General features: G+C 40.4%; 2 protein-coding genes across 4 annotated transcripts in view; one reads left to right on the top strand and one right to left on the bottom strand.

Moving 5' to 3' along the window:
- Nucleotides 1–2,238: 2,238 nt before the first annotated feature.
- Nucleotides 2,239–14,744, bottom strand: tdrd3 (tudor domain containing 3). The gene is made up of 14 exons (XM_026378917.1): nt 14,535–14,744; nt 13,675–13,759; nt 10,975–11,040; nt 10,265–10,425; nt 8,950–9,091; nt 8,674–8,745; nt 6,670–6,819; nt 6,089–6,238; nt 5,347–5,524; nt 5,004–5,129; nt 3,681–4,633; nt 3,147–3,272; nt 2,845–2,982; nt 2,239–2,485 (listed from the first exon to the last, which is right to left on the bottom strand). The coding sequence occupies exons 1-13, from the start codon at nt 14,570–14,572 to the stop codon at nt 2,866–2,868; spliced, it is 2,364 nt and encodes a 787-aa protein (XP_026234702.1). The 5' UTR covers nt 14,573–14,744; the 3' UTR covers nt 2,239–2,485; nt 2,845–2,865.
- Nucleotides 14,745–17,005: 2,261 nt separating this feature from the next.
- The window catches only part of LOC113174893 (protein diaphanous homolog 3-like), a 129,983-nt gene continuing 123,128 nt past the window's right edge, over nt 17,006–23,860 (top strand). For 2 of the 3 annotated variants that reach the window (XM_026379085.1, XM_026379084.1), the window contains exon 1: nt 17,006–17,572. In XM_026379085.1, coding sequence (XP_026234870.1) covers nt 17,450–17,572 — 123 coding nt within the window. In that variant the 5' untranslated portion in view covers nt 17,006–17,449. Of the gene's footprint in view, nt 17,573–23,552; nt 23,586–23,860 lie in introns of all 3 variants that reach the window. The other variant, XM_026379086.1, reaches the window with a different exon arrangement.

Here is a 23,860-nt window from a genome sequence, read left to right as displayed (position 1 = left end):
GTTACTTAATGACAGTTGAACCTGATACATCCAGTGCAAAAGCCACTTCCTATACAGCTAATGCACAATAATTCCATCACTATGCACTTAATGTAAGTTAAAGTTGCTCCCTGACCAGTCACTTTCATGTAACCTACTTTCTGGTGTCCTTTTCCCATCTATGGGAAGGAGCGAGAGGATTGGGTTGTTGAGAGCGTTGCAGAAATTATGTAAGAAAGGACGCATTTAACAGGATCACAGGGTTCATATGTCACTGCCACAAAGGTACCATGGTGGTGAGATGGAGGGTGAGGGGTCAGGTAAACCAAAAGACAAAGGCCAACAGCTGTGAATGGGGATGCACGGAGAGGCAGGCAGGTGGGAAATGAAAGGGCAGAGCAAGGGGGATGTTAATGTGAGAAAGAGGGTTGTTCCCTCTTGAGGAGAGAAAAGCATTCCAACTGTTGGTGAAGGTTATCGGGTTGCAGGTATAGAGAGGCCTGGAAAGGGGAATGCAGAAACAACAAGCTTACAGTGCCTCATTAACAATATCTTTTGACTACGCCAGTGTAAAACCTGTAGGTTTGTCAGTCAGCAGCTCTGCCTCTCTATTGGTTGGTGCTCCAGACGGAGAGGCTGGTCCCCAGTCGAGGAATCCTAGTGACTGTGCTAATGACCTGACACCAGCATGAGGTCCACACTGTTTTTTTTTTATTGTTTGAGCCCCAAATCTATTGCATGGCAACAAACAGGTTCTTATGTTGTACCAATAAGCTTGCATAAGTTACACTGTTACACCGAATAAGCTCATATTTCACTTACGATGCATGTTTCGTGACAGACGTCAGGTTTGTTTGTTTGTTTGTTGGATTTGACCCCGTGACCTTTTTGCAGTGAAGTGACAGTGGCAACCACCGATCAGTGACCCCCTCATAATCCAATATAAATAGAAAAAAAAAAAATCTAACTATCTAACCAAAGCTATACTAAAAACCTGCCCCAATTCATTTCGGGTAAATCCTTTCATGTAAAATCGAATCATGATCTAAAAATAGTTTGTAGGATTGTGGATAACGGAGATCATATCTAATCAGAGAGGGGTCTATCTGTCACAGAAAAAAAACATGCACAGCATTTGAGCCTTTCGTCTGTTGACAGCATCGACTCAGCAGTTACATAAACACGAACATAAAATGTAATCCAATGTGTCCGGCAGGTTCTGGTGGTGTTTCGCCGTCTGGTCTATCACTTCATTTATGAAGAACAAAACAACATGTCACTCTACAGTAACATTGTGCTTTTTTATTCATGCAGCGTTACCGTCTTGTTTCCACCCTTCCTACAACAGCAACATGAGGATTTATGTTTTATATTAATAAAATCATATTTAAAAATAAGTGGAAACTAATCTTCAGTTTCATTTCTCTGGGTGAAGAGAAAAATATTCAGTATGAAATTAGCTTAATTCCTCCAACCACAACCAAAAATTACCTGATTGAAAATCAATCATTTATGATTATCTGGTCGTCAGTCCCTAAGAACTCTCTCAAGCGCGACGCTTTCAGTTCCTCCCTAACGGATAGGTTTCCATATTACTAGCTGTTAATTATTCATCTTTGCTCGCTTGGCGCCTCAGTTGGAAAATAAAGCAAATCCTTTGGACCAGTGATACAGAGTAGCACAGCGACCTCTCGGCTGAACCCCGGCCCATTGTCTCCCACCGCTAGTAACAGTGAAATGGAGATGAGGTGGAGATTACTTCTTCATGTGTAAAACTTGTCTCTCACACAGCACATGTCCGGACACAGTCTGCACACTGGTGCGTGTGCAACGCCTGAAGAGCTGGTTACAGTCCCTTTTGTAATGTGCAAAATGATATCTCCGCAGTGTAACCATCTCTATTACAGGGGGGAAGAGATTGTCTTACCCTTTGGATTTGCTTCAGAGAGCACAACAAATGAGCTTGAGCTGCTCGCTTTGGGTTCTTACTGCCTATGCCTATCCACAGGAGAGGAGAAATGACAGATGTACGCTGTAAGACAAGTATTAGCAAGTTTGGTAGCAGATTTTAAAACGTTCCAATGTCATCAGCTGAAATGAACTTTAATTAACGTAGTGATAAACTGAGACTAAATGAAAATTACAGCTAATGTTGGGAGATAAAAAATAAACCAAGGACCCCCGAGAGGCTTATTTTTCTCCTCATTCATCAGTTAGATCATAAAAAATAACGCATTGAAACCACAGATCCACTTCATACTATAGTAACTGTTTATTGTAATGCATCCATTTAACAAATCTTCACAACATATACAGCAGACATGTCCTTAACAAAAACAACATGTGATCATATCGGTTTTTCTTTTACGTTTGCATGGTGTCCGAGCCCTTTGAAAGGTTCTGTAGGTCCTGACGATGTGGACACGTTTGAATTCAGGAAGCACTCTGGATTGTTGCAGAAAGTGACGCGATCTCTGCCGTGGAAGGATGCGGGGAAAAAAGCACGCTGACGGATTGAAAGGAAGGGAAAAATAAATAAATCAATGCACAAATTAAGCATGATCGGATTTCGAGTACGAAATCATTCACTGCTGCACACCTCAGGAAATACTTTTTGCATCGGCGGAAGCAATAAAATATTAAATGATTATAAAAGATCAATTTCTCCTTCAAATTGAGCCTGATCCTTTTAGCTGTGGTTGACTACAGATTCTATCGTGTATCATACACGGGTAACAATGCAAGAGACAAGATAGCAGACGCGTCTACAAATGATTTCTGTAAGGTCTTTGCTTTTACATAATTATGATTGATGTGTAATTATTAAAGAGAGAAAAAAAAAAAGGCAATTTTCTATTTATTTACCTGCCGTTAGACGCAGACACATCAATCTCGTGCCCTGGGTGGCTGATAATACTGTTGTGTAGGTCTTGTACGTCTAGGCTGTCCATCTCCCCCACGGCGAAACTCGAGCGAACTGTCATAGTAACCATCGTCTTCTTCCTGCCATGGTACATTTAATACGGCTGTGATGTTACTGTGAGTAATCAAATTGGATGTCATTCATATTTGATCAACTTTTCTCACCCCACTGGAACACAGATTAATTGTTACCACTCAGATATAATGATGACGAATGATCAACGGTCATAAAGTTCTTTCCTTACCAATACATCAGCAGCAACAGGTTTGATGTTATGCAGCAGGACTTCTTCGCAGTTCCCATAATCACTAAATACAACCACAGCCGTAGAGCCTGATGGATGCACGGCGTCTATTCTGGCATGGTAGAACTTCACACAGGCACACACACACACACACACACACACATACAAACAAACCCCCCCCAAAAAAAGCAATTATTTTAATACAAATGTCTCAACGTGTCACGACTAGACAAATTTGTCCATTAATTATAACATGACAAACAAATGTACTGTCAATGCTGTGACAGAGGACAAAATGAGTCGCAATCATTTTTTTTTTTGTTGTTGTTTAACATCCTGTCAGACAATAAACTTTTTTAGAATCCCGCGGTGTCTGTCATTGAATTGTGTCTCAGTTGTCCAACTGTCCAATAAATGTTGCATTATGAACAAATGTGTGTCATTCATATCAACTAATTTGTGTGTGTATGTGTGTGTGTGTGTGAACTTGACAAATGTTACTTTTCTATGTTTACTCATGCAGGGAGAATTTACCTTGCTGTCCTCCCAGTACAGAGCCAGGCACTGGTCACCCGGTTTCCAAGCGTGTTCCACAAGGTGACTTTTCTCTGGTCCTCGGGGACCTTGACCTTTGATTTGTCCTGACCTTTTTTTAGGTCCGGGGTTATTAGCAGTGTTTTTCTTGGGGGGCGGCTCTCTGTTGGGGGCATAGGATGAGTTTGTTGGCTTGATTGGCCCAGTTCTTTTGTGTTCCATATCTCCATTTTGGAATTGAGAAAAATTCCCTGTCATCACTTGGGGATCCCGTGATAATCCCACTTCCTGGGACATCGCTGAGCTCCCTCCCCTTGAGCTCGCGGGCCCGCTATCCCTTTGTCGGTCCAGGTAGTCAGAGTTTGGCCGATCATTCTTCCCCTTCCTCCGGCTGTTGTTAGGTTCTTCAGTTCTGTCTGTACGTTTATTATTTCCTCTTCCATCCAGCTCACTACTGGCAAAATTAGACTGCTTAGATGAGGGTACATTGTCTTTTACCCCTCTCCTATTAGATGGTGCAGCTACGTTCCCACCACCACTACCATCTCCATTTCTGGATCGCTGGTGGTAAGAGCCACTAAACTCCATCTGCTGCTGAGGTTCTTTTGAACGCGTGAAAGTGGTCGTGAAGGAAGAGGAAAAGATCTGATCCTCTTGCATCTCTCTCCTGTCATTTTGCAATCTGTCTGACGTTCCTCGTGACCATCTATCCTGGCCCTTCCATTGCTGGCCTTGAGCTGATGTTTGAGAGGTTGTACAGTTGGACAGAGGCTCCTGGCCAGGTTTGGGAAAATCAGTGTCTCTATGGAAGCGAGGTGGTCGGTCGTTCCGTTGATGCCTGTGGTCGTTATGCGAGGAGAACTTAGTCTGAGATGTGTCTTTGGAGTAATAGTCTACGTTGGAGAAATTTGCTTTGTTCTCATGTTGTTTCTGAGGAGCCTGGCTCTTTGGCTCTGAAGAAACAAAACAAAACAAAAAAACATATTAGAAAAAAATAAATATTAAAAAATATTAGAATGTATAAAACAGAAAAGGTTCATGCCCACGTTTAATTACAGCCCAGTGCTGCACTGGCCTTCACACCAGCATTTACAGAACTTTTCTTAATCCATTCCAGCTCACGACTGATAATTTACCATCTGTCAAGTGTATCTATGACTCCGTCCATGTTGACCCACTATCAATTAGCACGTTTACCAAAGAACTGCATTGAAACGTATCCAATCAACAACCATCTTTGTATGTTATGTAACGTGTTTCACACTTAAACACATCAAGAAGGAAGAAAAAATGCTTGAATGAAGTGGGAACCAGTTCACCCACCATCAATAGATAGAACCCCCATCTTGGATTCCAGAAAGTCAAACAGAGTGCTTGGTCCAGACGGTCTTCCCCCCGTTCCCTCGTCCTCATCTTCATTTCTGGACCTGCCCCTTCCCTTTCCTCTGACTGAGAAGAAGCCCAAAACAAGATTATAGATACATTAGGAACACTTTGATAAATGAAAGTGGATGTCTGAAAATGAACAGTGTCTACATTTCAAGTACACGTGGCACGGTTATCCAGGTCTAGATGTGTGTTTCTGTTAAAACCTAAGATTTTCAAGCTATGACGCATTTTTGCAAACAGAAGTGGACAGTGTGTGTGCGTGTGTGTGTGTGCATACCTCTAGGTTGGGGCTTGTTAGATTCAGCTACCACAGGGCCAGGTCTGCTACCACAAGATCCAGTCAGTAGACTGTTTAGTGCCACTTCAAGGTTGTTGTTGTTGTCCATCAGAGCCTGCCGCGCAGCCTCCCTGTTGAAGCCCATCTCCATGATGTCTCTCAGAGCACGTTCATCCACCTACACAGAGGACGCCATGAGAGGGCGAACAAATATGAAGAAAAGATGTGCACGGGCTATGACTGTTTGGTAAAAATCACACACAGAAGTATGGTTCAATTTGACAGAGAAAGCTGGATCAGAGCAAAGACCCACATACACGTCTTCCCCTCCCGACAACGGTGTTGCTTTGGGCTTTGTTTAAGGTTGAATTAGTGTGTGTTCAAGTTTCAAAACACCATTAACGCATTCTCAAGCCAAACACTGTCCTGTTCCACGGTAGTTCATCCTAGAAATAGGCAGGTTGCAACACAAAGCAAGACAAATGGACTTGATTTGTAAACATGGCCAGGACTCCAATATCGATTCCTGCAATATCACAATCAATGCCTCATGCCGTCTATGAGCCATGAAGTAAGGCGCCAAAAGAGACCAAATAAACCAAAGAAAATAACACAGAACAAGCCGCAACCTTTAAATTGCCCCGTTGCATTGAATGGAAGCCTGAATAACGAGAAGTAAAAACCACCACTTCAACACCCGCTTAAACTGTTTCACAGGTTTTGACCAAATTCGTCTTCTCACCAGCTCTCGGTAGTTTCCATCTTGTCTGCTTTCATTTCTTTCAACCCTGTCTTCTCGTCTCCTCTGCTGGTGTGAGTCTCGGCTCCGGGAGGAAGCTGCACTGGATAAGTTACTGCCTGCATTTCCTCCTCCACCGAACGTGCGGGGACCCTAACAAGGAATAAGAAAAAACATTAGGATCGATAGAGCTGCAGAACTGGACAAAGCAATACAGTCAACACGGGAGGCGAAAACCTTCTAGTTAACATTTTCCCTTCTGAAGAGCTACTTGAATGTCAATAGCAATCAAGGTTAAGACGAATGCCAATAAGGAGCGTGTATTTTAAATGGAGACTGTACAAAGTCATTTATTTCAAAACTGCAATGTTTAAGGCACGTTTGTAAATGTGACACGTATTGATCATCATAAAACTCTCATTTAACATTAGTGCAAAACTCAGGATATTACTACAATTTTATGCATAACACAATTCTAAACATATGATAAACTGTACAACACAAACTCTAGTGTAACACTTAAAGAACCTGCACTTTCCTTACTTGAGCTCTTGGATGTAGATCTACGATAGAGCTTTACGTACCTCTTTGGTCTTGGCCACTTCAGCAATAGCTGCTGTCCGCTGCTTTTCAAACTCATCATTTTCATCAGGACTTTTGACCACGCTGTGTGTCTGGAGAGTTTTCCTCTGGTCCAGTTCTCTACTGTCCACGTCATCCTTCCGTGCACATTTCTAACGGGAGCAAATAGAAAGGGTGAAAACACATTCTCAAAGATTCTCCTCAAACGTGTACAGATCAAAAGTATGACTGGCGACTTGGGCACAATATGTTTGTTTCATGACTTCTGCTTATTAGGAGGTTCTTTTTTGTTGCTTTTGCAATCCCAGCATGGTAAGTGATGAGCAGCATGATCATAAAGCCTGAGGTAGCGTATGTGAAAGGGGGGAAGAAAAAAAAAAAGGAAAGTAGGTGGCTGATTAAACCGATGTCCTCTTAGGCAGCAAGAGTAATGAAGGCAAAATGAGACGACAATAATCGTGCAAAAGTGGAAAACTTGTTAATGACTTAACAGCAATGACATCCTAAATGTATTCAGTGTTAAGAGGTGAGTTCACCTCAATTACAAAGGAAATACATGATCCTAAATGCTTCTAGTGATACCTAGCTGGCCGGATTTGACTTGAGTTTTATTTCTTGAGATCCGCACCACTGATTGCTGCAACCGTTTCAACACACTAGGGAGAAATGGAATTTTATATTATGTATATAATGTATTTATTTCTATATATAAATGATGGTCTAGGAAAATCTCAACAGCAAAGTCTCTCTCCATAGACAATGTTACTCTGGATAGTTCATGCACGTCACTGTGGACTATTTTATACATAAACGTCTATGAGCTCTGTAGATTAGCAAGACCGACCAACATATACTGATCTAAAATAAATGACTGTCTTCAGGGGAAAGGAAATCCAGTGAAAACCCACCAGCTCATCTCACTTTTAAAAACATTCTTGCTGTGAAGCATGAAGGTTGCAGCTCCTGGGAAAAAAAACCTTCTGAGTAGCAGGAACTGGGAGAAGTGGAACGGATTGACTGATTGAACGCAGAGCCAAGGAAAAGGCAGGCAAGAAAGTGAAGAGAATCTTCTTCAGAGTGCTAATTACCTTGAATAGGGTAATATTCATGCAGAATAGCCCGAAGCGGAAATCAAATCAACACTAAGGTCTGGAATGACCTGGCATCAGATATACAGTTACACTCTGAATCTAGAGAATGGTTAATAATAATTCCCTAATGCTGCATATCATTCAACTTTACAAAGCTCAAGCAAACCTGAAATGAAGAGCGGGTGAAAATCCCAGTGCTGAGTGGAGCTGGGTGTATGCCACTCTAAAGCTGTGATCCTTGCCAAGGGAGTACTGACTCAGGCTCAGAGGTTTTTAAATGAGAAATTATATTATACTGTATATACTGTATATATATATATTTAATTGTCTGTAATTAATGCTAATGTGGAACACCATCAAATGTGGTTCCCTTTTTTAGAGCTGTTTTTTTATGATGGAAGTGTCAATTTCAAGCCTAATTATTTTTGATGGAGCACTTTAGATGCCCGTTTATGATCTTTGCAATATCTAAATATTTATCTATATTTAGTGTTCTCACCTCTGCAACCATGTCGTAAAACAAATGCAATACTTACACAACATATACTGTTAGTATGGAAACGCTGTCACTGACCCGTTTGCAATATATATGGTAGAACAACAAAGCGGCGTTAAAATGCAGTCATGCACTTTAAAGATTCATGAAGACTCTAAGAATTTGTTCAAAAAGATCAGAGAGAACGCCGACGAGAACAGGGACATCAAGGTCCACTCGGGAAGCCGCGGTTTGTCCCTTGCATACATTTGTGAAGTTCATGTTATTTAACAGTAAGTCTGGCCTTTTAATCCCTGCTAAGATCTCATTGTCATAAACCCACATTTTTTTGGCTATATTATTTTTGCTAGCTTGTTCCTACTGTTTTTCCCCTGCGTTTTTATATTTACATCATTTCATATAGTATATATTAGCCTCACCTGACCAAATGGCACAAAGGGAGGAGGTCCACCTTCTGCTCCAATGTTACTCCTGCTGTGTTTGGCCAGACTCTGCGAGTTGAACGGTGAAAGGAAATCAGTCAAACTTCAACTCTAGCAAATGAATATATAATAATTTAAATACAGTTATATAAATATGCACCAATATATAAGATGGCAGGCTGGTGGTGGCCGTTCATGCAATTTTAAAAGGTTTGCTGCATATGAATTTCCAGCAAAAGTAGCTGAGCCATCACTGTAAAAGTCAAGTCTCACCCTTTGTAGTTCCCATTTCTCTATCATGTGATCAACCTCTCCTCCAAGGACAGAGATCTTAGAGTCATCTAGCAGCAAAAGGCCATTTTTAACCTGGACTGTACCAAGGAGCTTTACCTTTGTCCCAGGGGGGGTATTCAGACTGAAAAGAACAAAGAAACAAACAAAACAATAAAATGTGGTTATGAAATAATTCTTCACATGTTTCTGTGTCAACGACGTTAAATGTTAGAGCACGTTCATGGGCTTAAAATATTAGAACTTCATATACTGAACCCCACAACCAATTGCCTTACCCATGCCACTTTATAAATGACATGGAGCAGTGCCAGGGGATGGCTGGTGAGGCTAGGAGAGACTATTAATAATCCCAGCTGCTCACCCATCCTCATGGAAAATTAAAAGCCCCTCTATCTCATCAGGCCTGATAAGGCCTCTGCCTCTCTCATTAGGAAAGCACAGGGACTTAGAGGGATTTCCAGCTACTGATGCCGGATGCCAAAGCAACAATTAGGGATTTCACTCCGAACCTCTGGGATAGATTTTGCTCTCATGATAGTGGCCACTGCAGAAGTGAGGCGCTCTCCATCCTCGATTCAATCATGTACAAGCACACACGACCGATCACTCTCTGATCAATGTTGCTACTTAATGCTTAATTCTCAGCCCTCTATATCACTGTTTCACACACTGAACAGTCCTGTAATCTGTTTCATCCTTCTTTGGCGCTCGCTCGCGGCCTCACGCGCACTAAAGCAGACACTTTCATAAGAAACACTAGCCACCGCTGTTGGCAGCCAGTAGATGTGTGCTGCTCATAAAGAGGGGATTTGTTCTGTTCTCTCCTCTCTTCCCATCAGGAAGTCAAGGCCCACATTCTGGCCACTCCACCTGTACAGACTGGCTAGTCACCATGGCAGCAGTCGCCAAGGCCACCGTTGCTGGGATGGAGATGTAATTAAGGCCGGGAATTGTTAGATCAGCTGCCATGACGTGGAAATTGCAGATAAAAGGAAAATTAAGGCATGTGGTTGGGTGAGAGTGTTAACAAGGGGGTGAAAGAGAAGGATGTGTGAAGAACTGTACACATTTGCCCGGAATATAATATAAGAAACTGGTATCAGCATAGCCACTAACAATTCATTCTTTCTCATTTTCTTACTTGTATATCTTTTTAAACAACATAACTAATGGGATATACTGCAGTTATTAAACAGTGATAGTAACTGCTCATACACTAGCATTAAATAAACATTAAATCAAGTTATTTAAACTAAGGATATTCCTAGATGCAACACAACTGTCATATAGATACCTGATCTTAGACAGGTGTTTAAACTCCAGTCCAACACAGGTGGTATGCCCATCTGTCATTTGTAGGCGCAGCATCCTTGGCGCGCCCTGGGACTCCTCATGGTCTTTAGGAGCTGAGATGTTCCTCACCTTCTGCACCTGAAGAACACATGGACCCTCCAACTGGCCATGTGCGAGAGACAACAAAGGAATTGTGGGTGATAATGCATCAGAATGTGTCAGAAGTGTGTGATCATGATGATTTTGTTTCAAAGCATTTATCAGATCTCTGCATAAAAATAACAACTTCTAAATATATTAAAATACTACAGTCTGTATGTAGTGTAATATACTGTACAAGGCGGAGTGTGGAGCGGCACAATACATGACATGAGTGTGCATCTCATGATGAGCCAGGAGGGAGCAGGGGTTAAGCTCACATAAAATGATATGTTTCTATCCTACGACAATATTTGGAACACTATTTTCTCTACAGTTGCTTAACTCCAGTTTCACAGCTGAAGAAGCAGCACTTTTTTATCTGTGTTTGTAAGTGCGTTAGGGCCATCTAGTGGCCCTCGTGAGTAGAGCTTTTAGGATGGTAACTTGAGCCTACAACGCACTGTTCATCAGTTAAAGGAAAACGGCAATCGTAGCACATCATTTACCACAAGCTGGATTTTTATACATGTAGCACTGAAATTACCATATAACTATTCATGGGCCACTCACTTTCTCAGCTCTTCCGCTATTGATATCCGATGGTAGAAATTTTCTCCCAATAGGCCGAAGATCACTCTGCAAATGACACACAGATGAACAAATAATCAATTCTAACAATAGTTAATAAAACATAATCATCAAAAAAAATGAAACCAACGCAACAGCAAATAAAAATGATTCACCTAACGCTACTCACATACTAAAAAGGTCTTTTCACTAATAACCACAGTTTTAGACTGGGCATCATGGAGTTAATCAAAATCAGTAAGTAACCATACCAAGTTTAGCACAGTATATTATATATGGTGTAATATAGGCTGCAATTTGAACAATTACAGCTAATAGTGAACTCTAAACAAACCATATTGAGTTTTATATTATCATTTATACGGTTTATTGAGTGAAGTCTCATTAAAACAAAATATTTTATGTCCTCAAAGCAAAACATAACCATCAACTGTTTAAAAAGTGTCTCCATACTGCTGCATCAAGGCACTGATTCCAGATGGTTCTGTCAAACATCCTGTTTTATTGCAGCTGACAATATCTTGAAACACAGATCTTTCCATTTCCCCAGCAAACCTAAAAAGGCACTCGCTTCTTTATATTGATGTCTCAATAAAAATTTCTATCAACACAATTATGAAGCAATTATTTCAAAATGTTCACTTCTAACAAAGTGGGCAAAAATGATGGCGTATTTGTTTTGTTGGGGATTCAAAGACAATTTACAAGATTTAATAATTGTTTGTAGTAACTCTTGCACGGAGTTACTACATGTAGGTTCATCCAGGTATGAAGTATGAAGTCCAAGTGCAGATGGAGTTCTTTTAGCAGCACTCCAGGCCAAAACGTAAAGGTCATAGTTTGTGCAGTAACTGCACTGTTTGTTCTACTGCAAGTCAGGTCCACAGTATCAGTAAAACTGTTGTTAGTTCACTGCTTTTCAAATTTTTACAGAAAGTCATTTCCAATTCCATAAATGTTTGTGTTTTTTTTGTTTATATACTATCTAGCCTCTCATCTATTTTACCTATACAGCATATAAAGATAGTAATTACTATTATTATTACCTAATCAGAGTGGTTGCACTATGTTGTCTGTCCATGTCATGAAACTATCTTTCATGTTCATTTAAGATATCTTGTTAGACTCCAGCCGGTGGACTGGATTTGACTGCTTAATCAAAGTGGAAAAAAGAAACACTAGTTTGATGTGAAGATGCAAGCTTGTCTTTAGAGTTGGGGCAAGTTTTTGGACAGAGTCATTACTGGGACTGCCAACAGTGGGTCATGTAATGACACTCATTAGCAAAAAGCTTGGTAGTATGCTTTTCACACAAGTCTACTCACACTACTAAGCACAGCTGCTTCAGAAATTATGCAGACCAATTCAACTTAGCCCACCTGAATTTGGGCCGTTTATTCCACTCTTCCTGATCTGAACCAGTACTAATATCTTCAAATATCTCCAAAGATGTTCTCCAGGGTTGGAATCTGGGCTTTGCGAGGCCAGTCCAGTCGTCTTGGCTGATGTCTGCAGGTCATTTTGGCTGAAAGATGAACTCCTCCCTAGTCTCAGGTCCTGTGCACTGAAGCTGGTTTTCTTTCTCTAGGACCTCTCTGTGTGTTGGGCTGCTTTCCCACCCCACTCCTCCACCCCCTGATGCACTTAATGTGGACTGTGTCTTGTTTTCTGTCTGTCATGTACTGTCTGTACTGCTACACAAACAATTGCCCTTGGAGACAATAAAGCTATTGATATTATCATTCTCATGTAAACTACATTAGGCTAACAATCCCACATTGCACTGCTTCCTGTTTTAGAGATAAGAAAATTCCAGTTGTGCTGCTCAAATGATTAGCAAGTGTCCTAAATCTCAATTCGCTGTTGACTATGGAGCGGACTACTGAGGGTACATTGTATAGAAGGTAGTGAATAGGATGAATAGGGAGTGATTTCAGATACAGCCTCAGAGTCTTTTAAATGTCCTCTAGCAAACTTCAAGTGGGCTTCCATATGTCTTTACTCAGTTTGGCTGCCATGTAGCCACTCTATTGTAAAAGGAATGATTTATAGTGTACTGATATTTTGGCAGGTTCTCCCATCTCTGCGGAGGCCTTCTGTTCTCTGGTAGAATGATTGCAGGTTCTTGGTCACCTCACTTTGCCTGTTTACTGAATTTGGCCAGATGGCTAGTTCTGGGAAGTCTTTTTCCATTTCACAATTATTGATGTCATTGTGCTCATGCAAATCCTGAAAAGATATGATTTTATAGCCTTGCCCTGATCTACTATATGTCTTTTTCTAATTTGATCACATGAAGAGCTCTTTGGACGTCTGTTTTTTTTGTCCTAACTTGCAGCATGAATTGTGGGACCTTATATAAACAGGCATGTTTCTAAGATATGTCCAAGCAATTAAATTCACATTTTAAGGTACATTAAAACAAATAAGTTACAGATCACAACTTGGAGTGACACATCAAACCAAGTAAATACCTTTGTAAATGGCATATTTCAGCTTTTTTCCAGTTGGTTTTACTATATTTGGAATAACATCACATCTTTTCACTTAGTCATTAGGGATGACTGGATGTAGACTGCAAAATGCCAGTTTTATCCATTTCAACGCTGCTACAGAAACCCAAGAGAGACTGCTGCTAGTCTGGAAAAACATATATGTAAAGGTTGCAAGAGTTCAACTTACATCAAGTGCAATACGAATGATGTCATTGTGATTTATGTTCTCAGCAGGTCCCTTCAGTTCTGCTATGCCTTCATCGCTGAGGTACCTGTAAGTTACCAGACGAGGTGGTGAGGATGGCAGAGGTTTCAAGCAGTAGGTGAACATGACCGACCACAACAATGATTCAACTTTTAAAAGACTCTAGACTAACTCCAAAGTAAAAACACTACAGATTACTCTGTGGTGTAGTAATATCCAAAGATTCAATTCTTTAGTTAGTTCAACTCAACACAGAGTTGTTTCACCGTGTGATAAAGCTTAATAAAGCATCATTACGGCACCTTTTTGCCTTTATATCTTTAGTCAAATTACATCATGGTACAGAAAGAGAACAACACCAGAAGAAGGAAATGATGTCTCTAACTTTATACTTAAAGCATATTCATATAAAATTACTTGATGGGTTTAGTAGCTTCACAGAATCGGAAACAATCCAGTTTCTAAAGTGAGTCTGAGCTTCAGGTATCTTTATCCACTAAGTACGGTGTTGTAGTTACACAGTTAACACTAATTGTGGCGTCAGTTGTTTGCGTTTTGTTCTTGACTCGCTTTGCATGTAACTAATGACATATTAGCTGGCTGGCGGTGTTTATCTAGCTGACGTAGCTACTTAGTTACCCTTAGTTTCGTTTCAGTAACACTAATAACGCTGCCACAATCTGCACAACGTGAAGTGGTCGCATATGCTTCAGACACGCCTGTAGTGCCCCCGATGTAAAAACATCAGGATTAGTGCGAGTTACTATGAGCCCACATCAATCTGGCACCTCAGCAAGTTAATGTTAGCTAGCCACACTGACGTTAGCTGCCATGCTACCTACCAGCCCTCGTTGGTCAGTGAATCTGTCAAATCGCTCATCTTCGTCCAAACTCTTAATGTGTGCAAATGACGGCACCACGCGGTTTAAAGGAATCACTCTAGTGCATCGATTATCGGATTCTGTGATACATACTCTCCTCCTCTCCTCACAACAATGATAATGCTAGCTAACGTGGGTATCGGACGTTACTACGTTACGTACGTCACTGAACGAGTCGCGTTCTACAAGTATGAGTGCCGACAGGGCCAAAATAGATTCACACACGGAGCTGCACGGCATCACTGGAGATCGCAATCGGAAAATTGATGTGTAGATTCCAGCTCTAACATAATGCGAAAAGTTAGAAAATGTTGCGTTTGGTGACTTTACTTTTACTCAACGAAAAACGGAACAAGCATGTTTGTCAAGCGTGGCTGCAATACAGTACCATATAACACCATGAGATGGCAGTAAATGCACACTGAAGGAGCAGCTCTCAGCCGGTAGCAAAGGATGAAGCTTCATTATGGAGGCAATGTCTCTCTCTTTGAGTCAGAGTCTTCAGTTTCTGTTTGACCTTCTTGTCTCAAGGTCTGGCAAGAGAAAAAAATTGCAAAGTCAAGATTTCCTTACACTCAGCTGATTTGCAACCTCTCCACACAAAACGAGCCGTATTTAACACTGTAGCAGTCACGAAACAGGCTACGACCTGATAGAAAAGTGGAATTGTTTTGTAAATAACACAGTTTATACATTTACGGAATTCAAACCCACTAGATAAATGGTCATAAAAGTGGTCTGTTTGCTTTAATAGAATAGATCAATGCCACACAATAACATTTGAACTTCTGTTATTCGTGGTGTTTGGGGTTTTATATCCCTGTGGCAATTTTTTTTTTTTTTGTCCAAATTAGAAGGTTAGACTTCTCATTGTCTGAGGATTAGCAAGGCACAACAAGGCTTGTGTTTGGCTAGATGAGAAGTGTTAACACACCGCCGGCCTTGCAGACAGCCTTACAATACACGGAACAAAGGTCTTTGACGATACGATTTCAAGAGGTTGAATTTGAAGCAAGTCAAATTTGATTTGGATTTGATGCAACGGTGCCATGTGATTTCAAAATTTGCCTTGAAAAATGAAAAAAGAAATAAAATAAAAACATAAATTCATGTATGCCACATCTGTTCTCATCAATTGACATTCAAGCTATGCTTGTACAAATCACTATCCATATGTCAGTTTACTTATGAGTGAGAATTCGTGCCAGTCCATTGCTTTTTTTGCAGATTGACATAATATTAGTGGAAGCATAATTATACCCAATCACTGCGCCGCTTGTGAATGACTGATGTTAGGAAAATAATAGTTAAGAAAATTACATGAGTTAAATGACAGATGAAATCTGTGGCCGGTGGCTGTTTGCTAAGTACACACTATAAGTTACTTGTGTTTGCAAGGGAGAATGTTTTTTTCAAAAGCTGTCACTCAAATTTACAACCAACTGTTACATCTCTAAGCATCAGTAGGCTACATGTGTACGTCTTATTACCGCCGGACTCCAGCGCTGATGTTTTAAGAAGGACTGACATGACAGTATAAAGTCATTGATCTTTATCCTGTTGCCAAAACAGGATAAAGATCACATGCTTCCACATACATACTGCTAAATAACAATGATAGCACAGCTTGCAACGAGCATCCACCCGTGCACAAAACCAACTGTGGTTTACCATCAATAACGCAGAATCAATATATTCTACTATAATTCATGAGTTTGACCAGGGGCGCATGTGTTTCATACTCGCTGGCTTTACATTGGAGAGCTCTCCTTCACACTTGCAACGATGACTCGGGGAGAAATCAGTGTTTTGAGTAAGGCACATGACAGGGATATCACACGAGTTTCTGTTTGTTGCATCACATCACCTCAATAGTAAAAAAAAAAAAATAGTATAAAGCCTGAAAAGAAAAAACAAAACAACAACAACAACAACAGCATGGCAGCTGGGTAACCAGGGTGTAACCAGGTTTTTCTAAAACTGATATACTGTTAGATGCACATGCGTTGTGTTTTATACATGCGTACATGTTTATGCTTTTGCCCTAATGCTCAGCTGCGTTTGTTTCTGAGACATGATTGTGATATATTTTCACATGTGCCATCATCTACTGTCTGTTAAACCTTAAGCGAAGTTCAACACGCAACAGTTAGGTTACATCCCAAGAACCACTCCATCCAGTCCACATGAATCCAGTGGTTGACCCAATCCACGTGCAAAACATAAAACCATCGCACCTACGGGAAACCCAGGCTTTATAAAACGAGCGCCCTCCACAGGAGGACGGCTGATTGACAGCTACTTTAGACCAATCACATGCCGTTTCGGCTGTAAACAGAGGCGGCTTTACCAATGACGTTTCCGCTCTTTCAGCTCGTTAGATGCTATTGGTTGGATTAAACACGCCGAGACGACGTCACCATTGCGCGGGTCTGTCAAAAATATTTTAGGCATGAATTTATCTAGTTACTGTCCGTCATAATTACACAGGCGTCTGTTAATGATAGCAGAAAAAAAACTAGTCTGGTGAAATTTCTTTTGTTGTGAGCCGCATTCCTTTCTCTAGCGAAAATCCAAGCGTTACGTGACTGGCTACAAATTGGATTAGCGTTAAGTACAACCACCAGTGAACGATAGTTAACGTTAGCTAACCTGTTAGCTAGCTAGCATTAAATCATACGTGGATTTCGACAAACTGCTGTTTTTTTTTTCCATCTATACGTTAACCAGCGTTAGCTGTCACTTCAGGGACGGTAAAGAAATTGTAGTGTAATCCTATCGTCTTTGTGCATTTCCAGATGTGTGCTAACGTTGCATAACATTAATGTTATATTACAAGATTGACTGTCAACGTTAGAAGCAATTGAATTAGCAACATGGAAAGTTTCAGTCAGCGGTTTGAATCAAGTACGGGACGAGACAGTAAGTCTCAAAAGAAGAAGGGTTCATCCAACCTCAGCACGTCGTGTTACGACGAAGGAGAACGAAAGCTTAAATTTGTAAGTACGACCAGAAACAACTGTTTAATTTGTCCAAATGACGTCTAAGCTGTTGTCTCTAGTGAATAGGAAGAGGTAAAGTGGTTGTTAAGCGTGTTCATGTGCTTGACGTTGCTTGACACATTATATTATGTCTATTTTCAAGACAATACTCCTCAGTTGAGAACTCATGTGCTATGCGAGCTTCATTTTAGAGATTTACATCCTTAACCTTGAATGCTGACTTTGTTTTGCTTGTAAGAAATCAAAAGGTTAAATATAGCACAAGGTTTAGCCCTTACCCTAATCCATGTGCTCCCTACTACCACAGACCAAACAACAATCTGTCTGCGGGTCATTCATCAGCTGTTTTCTTCTGAGGATTATGGGGAGATGCTGCCATTCTTTATTTATGGGTTTCATTCTCATAGTGTCATGCCTTTTATTAGTGATACACACACATATCCCCTTTTCAGACAGGAGACTGTATGACACAGATCTACTTAATGCACACTCAACCTGCCTTTGACCCTTCTTATGAGAGTGCTACCACAAGCTAATTCCTAGTCGCCACCATTCAGAGACTGTAGTCCGCAATCATGCTAAAGGTCTGCACTGGACTGGATTTCAGTTCAGACTATTATCCACTTCTGCTGATGAGATGTTGGTTGAATGGCTAACATTGTCTCTAACAGGACCACACCTTTCACCTACTAAGATGAGTGATGGTTAAAATGTGGAAAGTCCACCACTGGTAAACCAAACAGATTGATGCAGAGGTGATGCCATGTGCAGTGAATTTGCACATTCACTTTGAGTCTGTCTACTATTCATGCCAGAGATGCTCAGTAGAAATAGTAGAAATAAAATGAAATGAATGAGCGATTCTGAAACCGATGTAAGATACCTCTTACCTAATTTTTTGGCTAAATGCTGTGGTGTTGTATTAAAGCCTGCTCCCGTATAACTTGCGTAAAGCACACATACCAACAACATCACATTTGTTTTGTCATAAATGAAATCATGGAATCAAAATTAGTTGGCGACAGCTGGTCTGTGCTGCTTTTTGACATTTTAAACAGCAAACGAGTAACCTGGAGGCACGGTAGAGCCGAAGGGGAAGATCCTCTAGTTAATGGATTGCAAATGGCAATGGTCTTTTCAACAGCCTGCACAAGTAGAGTCTATGTGTGGGAACCACTGTGTTGCATCCTATGATATTGACTGACTGGAATATGGATTTTGAAATAAACTAGTGGATACTACATTAAATTACTAAGTCCTAGCTAAGTAGGTTTACATCTAGAAAAAATTCTGTTGGAGGTAGAGTTGGGCACCATTCATATTTGAACTGATACCAGTACTGGTACCCAATGGACCATTTTACAGCTCAGACTGGCAAATGTTATCACTCCTGAGAATACTTTTGGCCAGAAGTCATCGTAGCCGATGCACCAAAATTTGGTAGCAGTTGATTTAACATGAACATGTAATGTAATTCAGTTGGTATTCATAAAAGTACAGAATTTGTAACCCAAACCTACTGGATAGCCCTTTTATCACATAGTGCCCAAAGTTTAGTGATTCAAAATTACCTGGATAATTACTATTACTTGGAATTCATTCTCACTGAAAGTGGGAACTAAATTTAAGATATAATGAGAAAACAAATTAGACAACCCAACCCCCACACCCTCCATCCTCTCTCTCTCTCTGCTTAGTCTAGTCTGATCTTAGCTCAATTGAATTGACATCAGCTTATTGACGTGGCCAGTCAAGGATATAAAACTTCTTCATAATGAAAAGCTCTTCGGGCGTCTGTAGGGTTGACCCTGCTGAATGGTGGTTATGGCTGGATGAAGCCTCATCACACTTTGGGACTTTTTTTTGTTTGTGTCAAAAAGGATTTGAAGCTTCGGACAAGACTCACTCACTCAGCCAGTGCACTTGCTCACTCGTGTGTCAGTGTCACTGTCAGTCATGAACACACAACTCTTCGAATGAGTTGTTTCCAAGCATAAAAGGAGCCTAGCTAAGGCCAGATATAGTAACATTAGAATACAGCTGGGTTATTGAGGTTTGCATGCTGTAATGCTCATGTTGTGGGTAACATTACTTTCTGGATTAGTGGTATTAGGAAAACGGAAAAAGAGTAAAAACTCAAACTTACATGTTTAAGCAGAAGTGAACAATCTGAACAGTGTGGTATAGATATCCAGTTATTTCGTTCCAATATTTCCAGCCTTAACCATTGGCTGAAGCAGCAAGAGAGGGTCAGGAAAGATGGCTGTAGCTAATGAAGAGAGAGGAGGACAGCAGCCAGCTGGTGAGTGAAACGAGCTGGAATAAATAATAAAAATAAATGAAGTGCTGCTGGCACAGTTATAACAGCATCAGTATCAGACCGCAAGCTCTCCAAGCGTAAGCCACCCGTGAGCTCCTTTTGTGCATGAACTTATGTTGAAATGACACAATTTCTCTCTAGAATTTGTGTCTCGTCACTTACAGATCCTTCAATTTGGGCACTATGTGCATAAACTGTATAAACAGTTGTCTCAATATTAATGTAAACCTGTTCAAATTAAAGCTGGTACTTGGCAGTTTTATGTACTGTCAGTTATTTATATATAGGTTGATTTGCAGAGCAATTATTGTCTTAAAAATTGCTCTTCTCACAGTTTGATTCTGTTTCTATATTAATCTACAGCTCAGTCTAAGCTCTAAGTATTTTCACAGGGAATGTCATTGATTTATTTAACTGTCATCTCAGTAGATGGCACTGCAAAACCACAATATTTACCGTAATTGACATGAAAGGCCACTTAATGTGCAGGCTTACAAAAGCATTATAAAAGTGAGGGGGGGGGAAATATTAGAACAGAAGAATCATTTTCTGAAGTATGTTATTGTTCCTTTGAGAAGCTGTTTCTGTTTTTCTTAAGTGGTAAAAAGTGATAAAGTCCGTCTATTGTCACACCTAAAATCAGTTGGTTGACAGTTTAAGCTCTGAAAAGGGTTTTCAGTCGCATGTATTGATTGGCAATATTACTGAATTTGGTGCTCAAATAAGCAACGGTGAATACATTTAACAAAGTTGAAGAAACATTTTTCTTATCCATTTCTCTAGCTGTATAACTATCACAATGTCAGTTAAAACACTCTCCTCTTAAAATTTGTCATAACAATGACAAAGAGAAGTCATGAACTGTATTTCAACAGAATTGGTTGTTTGACTTTTTTTTTTTTTTTTTTTTACACCAAAGCAAATTCCTTTTAAAAAATTTCTACTTGTTGCAGAGTGACTTCTTCATCAGTGCCTGTGATACTGTCTGGGAATCATTAAAATATAAGCTCAACCTGGTTCAATTCTGTCAAACTATTAACTACAGTATATGTACCTGTTATTCTTATAAAGGTACTTTACCTACTGAATGTATTCATTAGGATATACAGTGAGGGAAAAATTATTTGAACCCCATCTGATTTTGTAAGTTTGCCCACTAACAAAGAAATGATCAGGCTATAATTTCAATGGTAGGTTTATTTGAACAGTGAGACACAACAATGACAAAAAAAATCCAGAAAAATGCGTTTCAAAAAGAGTTATAAATTAATTTGCATTTCCATGAAGGAAACAAGTATTTGATCCCCTATCCGTCAGCAAGATCTCTAGCTCCCAGGTGGATCTTATACAGGTAACGAGCTGACATTGGCCCTCTCAGCTCGTTACCTGTATAAAAGAGACCTGTCCACAGAAGCAATCAATCAATCCAGATTCCAAACTCTTCACCATGGCCAAGACCAAAGAGCTTTCCAAGGATGTCAGGGACAAGATTGTGGACCTACACAAGGCTGGAATGGGCTACAAGACCATCGCCAAGCAGCTGGGTGAGAAGGTGACAACAGTTGGTGCAATTATTCGCAAATGGAAGAAACATAAATTAACTGCCAATCTCCCTTGGTCTGGAGCTCCATGCAAGATCTCACCTCGTGGAGTTTCAATGATAATGAGAACGGTGAGGAATCAGCCAAGAACCACTCGGGAGGAACTTGTCAATGATCTCAAGGCAGCTGGGACCATAGTCACCAAAAAAACAGTTGGTAACACACTACGCCGTGAAGGACTGAAATCCTGCTGTCCCCGCAAGGTCCCCCTGCTCAAGAAAGCCCATCTACAGGCCCGTTTGAAGTTTGCCACTGAACATCTGACTGATTCAGAGGAAGACTGGGTGAAAGTGTTGTGGTCAGATAAGACCAAAATCGAGCTCTTTGGCATCAACTCAACTCGCTGTGTTTGGAGGAGGAGGAAGGCTGCCTATGACTCCAAAAACACCATCCCCACTGTCAAATATTGAGGTGGAAACATTATGCTATGGGGGTGTTTTTCTGCCAAGGGGACAGGACAATTGCACCGCATCAAAGGGAGGATGGATGGGGCCATGTACTGTCAAATTTTGGGTGAGAACCTCCTTCCCTCAGTCAGGGCATTGAAAAGGGTCGTGGTTGGGTACTCCAGCATGACAATGATCCAAAACACACGGCTAAGGCAACAAATCACTGGCTCAAGAAGAAGCATATTAAGGTCATGAAATGGCCTAGTCAGTCTCCAGACCTTAATCCCATAGAAAATCTGTGGAGGGAGCTGAAGGTTCGAGTTGCCAAACATTGGAGAGGATCTGCAAAGAGGAGTGGGCCAAAATCCCCCCTGAGATGTGTGCAAACCTTGTGGCCAACTACAAGAAACGGCTGACCTCTGTGATTGCCAACAAAGGTTTTGCCACCAAGTACTAAAGCACGTTTTTCGAAGGGATCAAATACTTCTTTCCTTCGTGGAAATGCAAATTAATTTATAACTCTTTTTGAAACGCATTTTTCTGGATTTTTTTTGTCATTGTTGTCTCTCACTGTTCTGCTTGAGGAAAACTTAACACTGCCCATTTTTGTTATTCAACATTTCATTATGACGTTATTATTCTCTTCATGTGTTGTTATTCATTTGGCATTTTAACTTACACCTGTTCAAAGTGCAAATGGCAACTTTCCAGAAAGTCTGCAGAAAAGCAAACAAACAAAACATCTCCTGGAGCAGAACAAGCAGCAGACAAAAATTGCTTGGCATGCACTGGGGTAGCTGGTATGCACAGATAACAGTCCAAATGCCAGTGTCTTCTACTGCACAAGTGGATCCTGTACAATACGCAGACTTGTTCGCAAAGTAGTTTTTTTTAGGGGGCATTATTTGTTTAAATGATTACTTTGTTAATGTTGATTAACATGACACTAAAGTTTAGAAATTCAAACTTGGATCTAATGAAATTATGCCCCACAAGAAATCTAATTTTGGGAAACACTCTTTTTGTAGAGAAAGTTTGGCAATTCATTCATTGTGTTCATTAATAATTATAGAGGTGTCTGAGGAATGTGATACAGTTTGCGCTTCATTCAGTTGGCATACACTGCCCAGTAATACCTGCGGCTCAAAGCCTTGATAGCCACTGTATACTATTAAGGTCACACTACATTCTACTATTCATGGTATATATTCATGGTGTAAGTACTTTTAAAGTAATGGTACTGACTTAGAAGTTTCTTACTGTTTATTAGTCCTCTAAACCTCTTGTCGAAATTAGTATCTTGCTGTTTCCCCCATCCCTTGGTCTAATATCTTTATAGTTAACTATAAAACTGGGGTGTTTAAGTCTGTGGTTAAGTAGAAGCCACATGGTGTAGCATGTAGCAGTCTAGGCCAGATGTAATCAGAATGTTTCTATCTGAATTTGTTTGGTAATGTAGTGCACTAGAGAAAAACAGCATCAACATTTCTCAACATCCTTTTGGATTTCAGATATCTCTCCCAATGCATCAAGAAATAAGTTCCATACCTGAAACTTGAATTCTCTAATGCAGAATATAAACATCACAACACCATTTTCTTTTTACAATATTGAATGCAGTTGCTTCATGTATCCTGATCCAAAAATGTTCTGTTCCCTACCTGTAGCACTTACCATTTAGAAACATCACAGATGATGTGGTAAGATCTGAGACGTTGAAATTGGTGTGCTTTTTCTTTCTCTTGGTTGTCAGTTTATGTAACATCTACATCACTTTACTTCAAGTCATTTAATCTGCTTATTTTGATTGGCAGTAAAATTGGTCTTCATTTCCAGACACTGGATTCATTCTCATCTCACAGCACTGGCTGCTTTTCTCACTAATGCCTCTGTTAACTCTTCATGTTATCTAGACACAACGTGTGTTAAACAGATGTTGTTCATTCACACAGTTCCCACTAATGGCATTGTTTTT

The sequence above is a fragment of the Anabas testudineus genome, chromosome 3, assembly GCF_900324465.2.
Source record: "Anabas testudineus chromosome 3, fAnaTes1.2, whole genome shotgun sequence".
Classification (NCBI taxonomy): Eukaryota; Metazoa; Chordata; class Actinopteri; order Anabantiformes; family Anabantidae; genus Anabas; species Anabas testudineus.
This window is presented reverse-complemented; position numbering and strand designations above follow the sequence as displayed.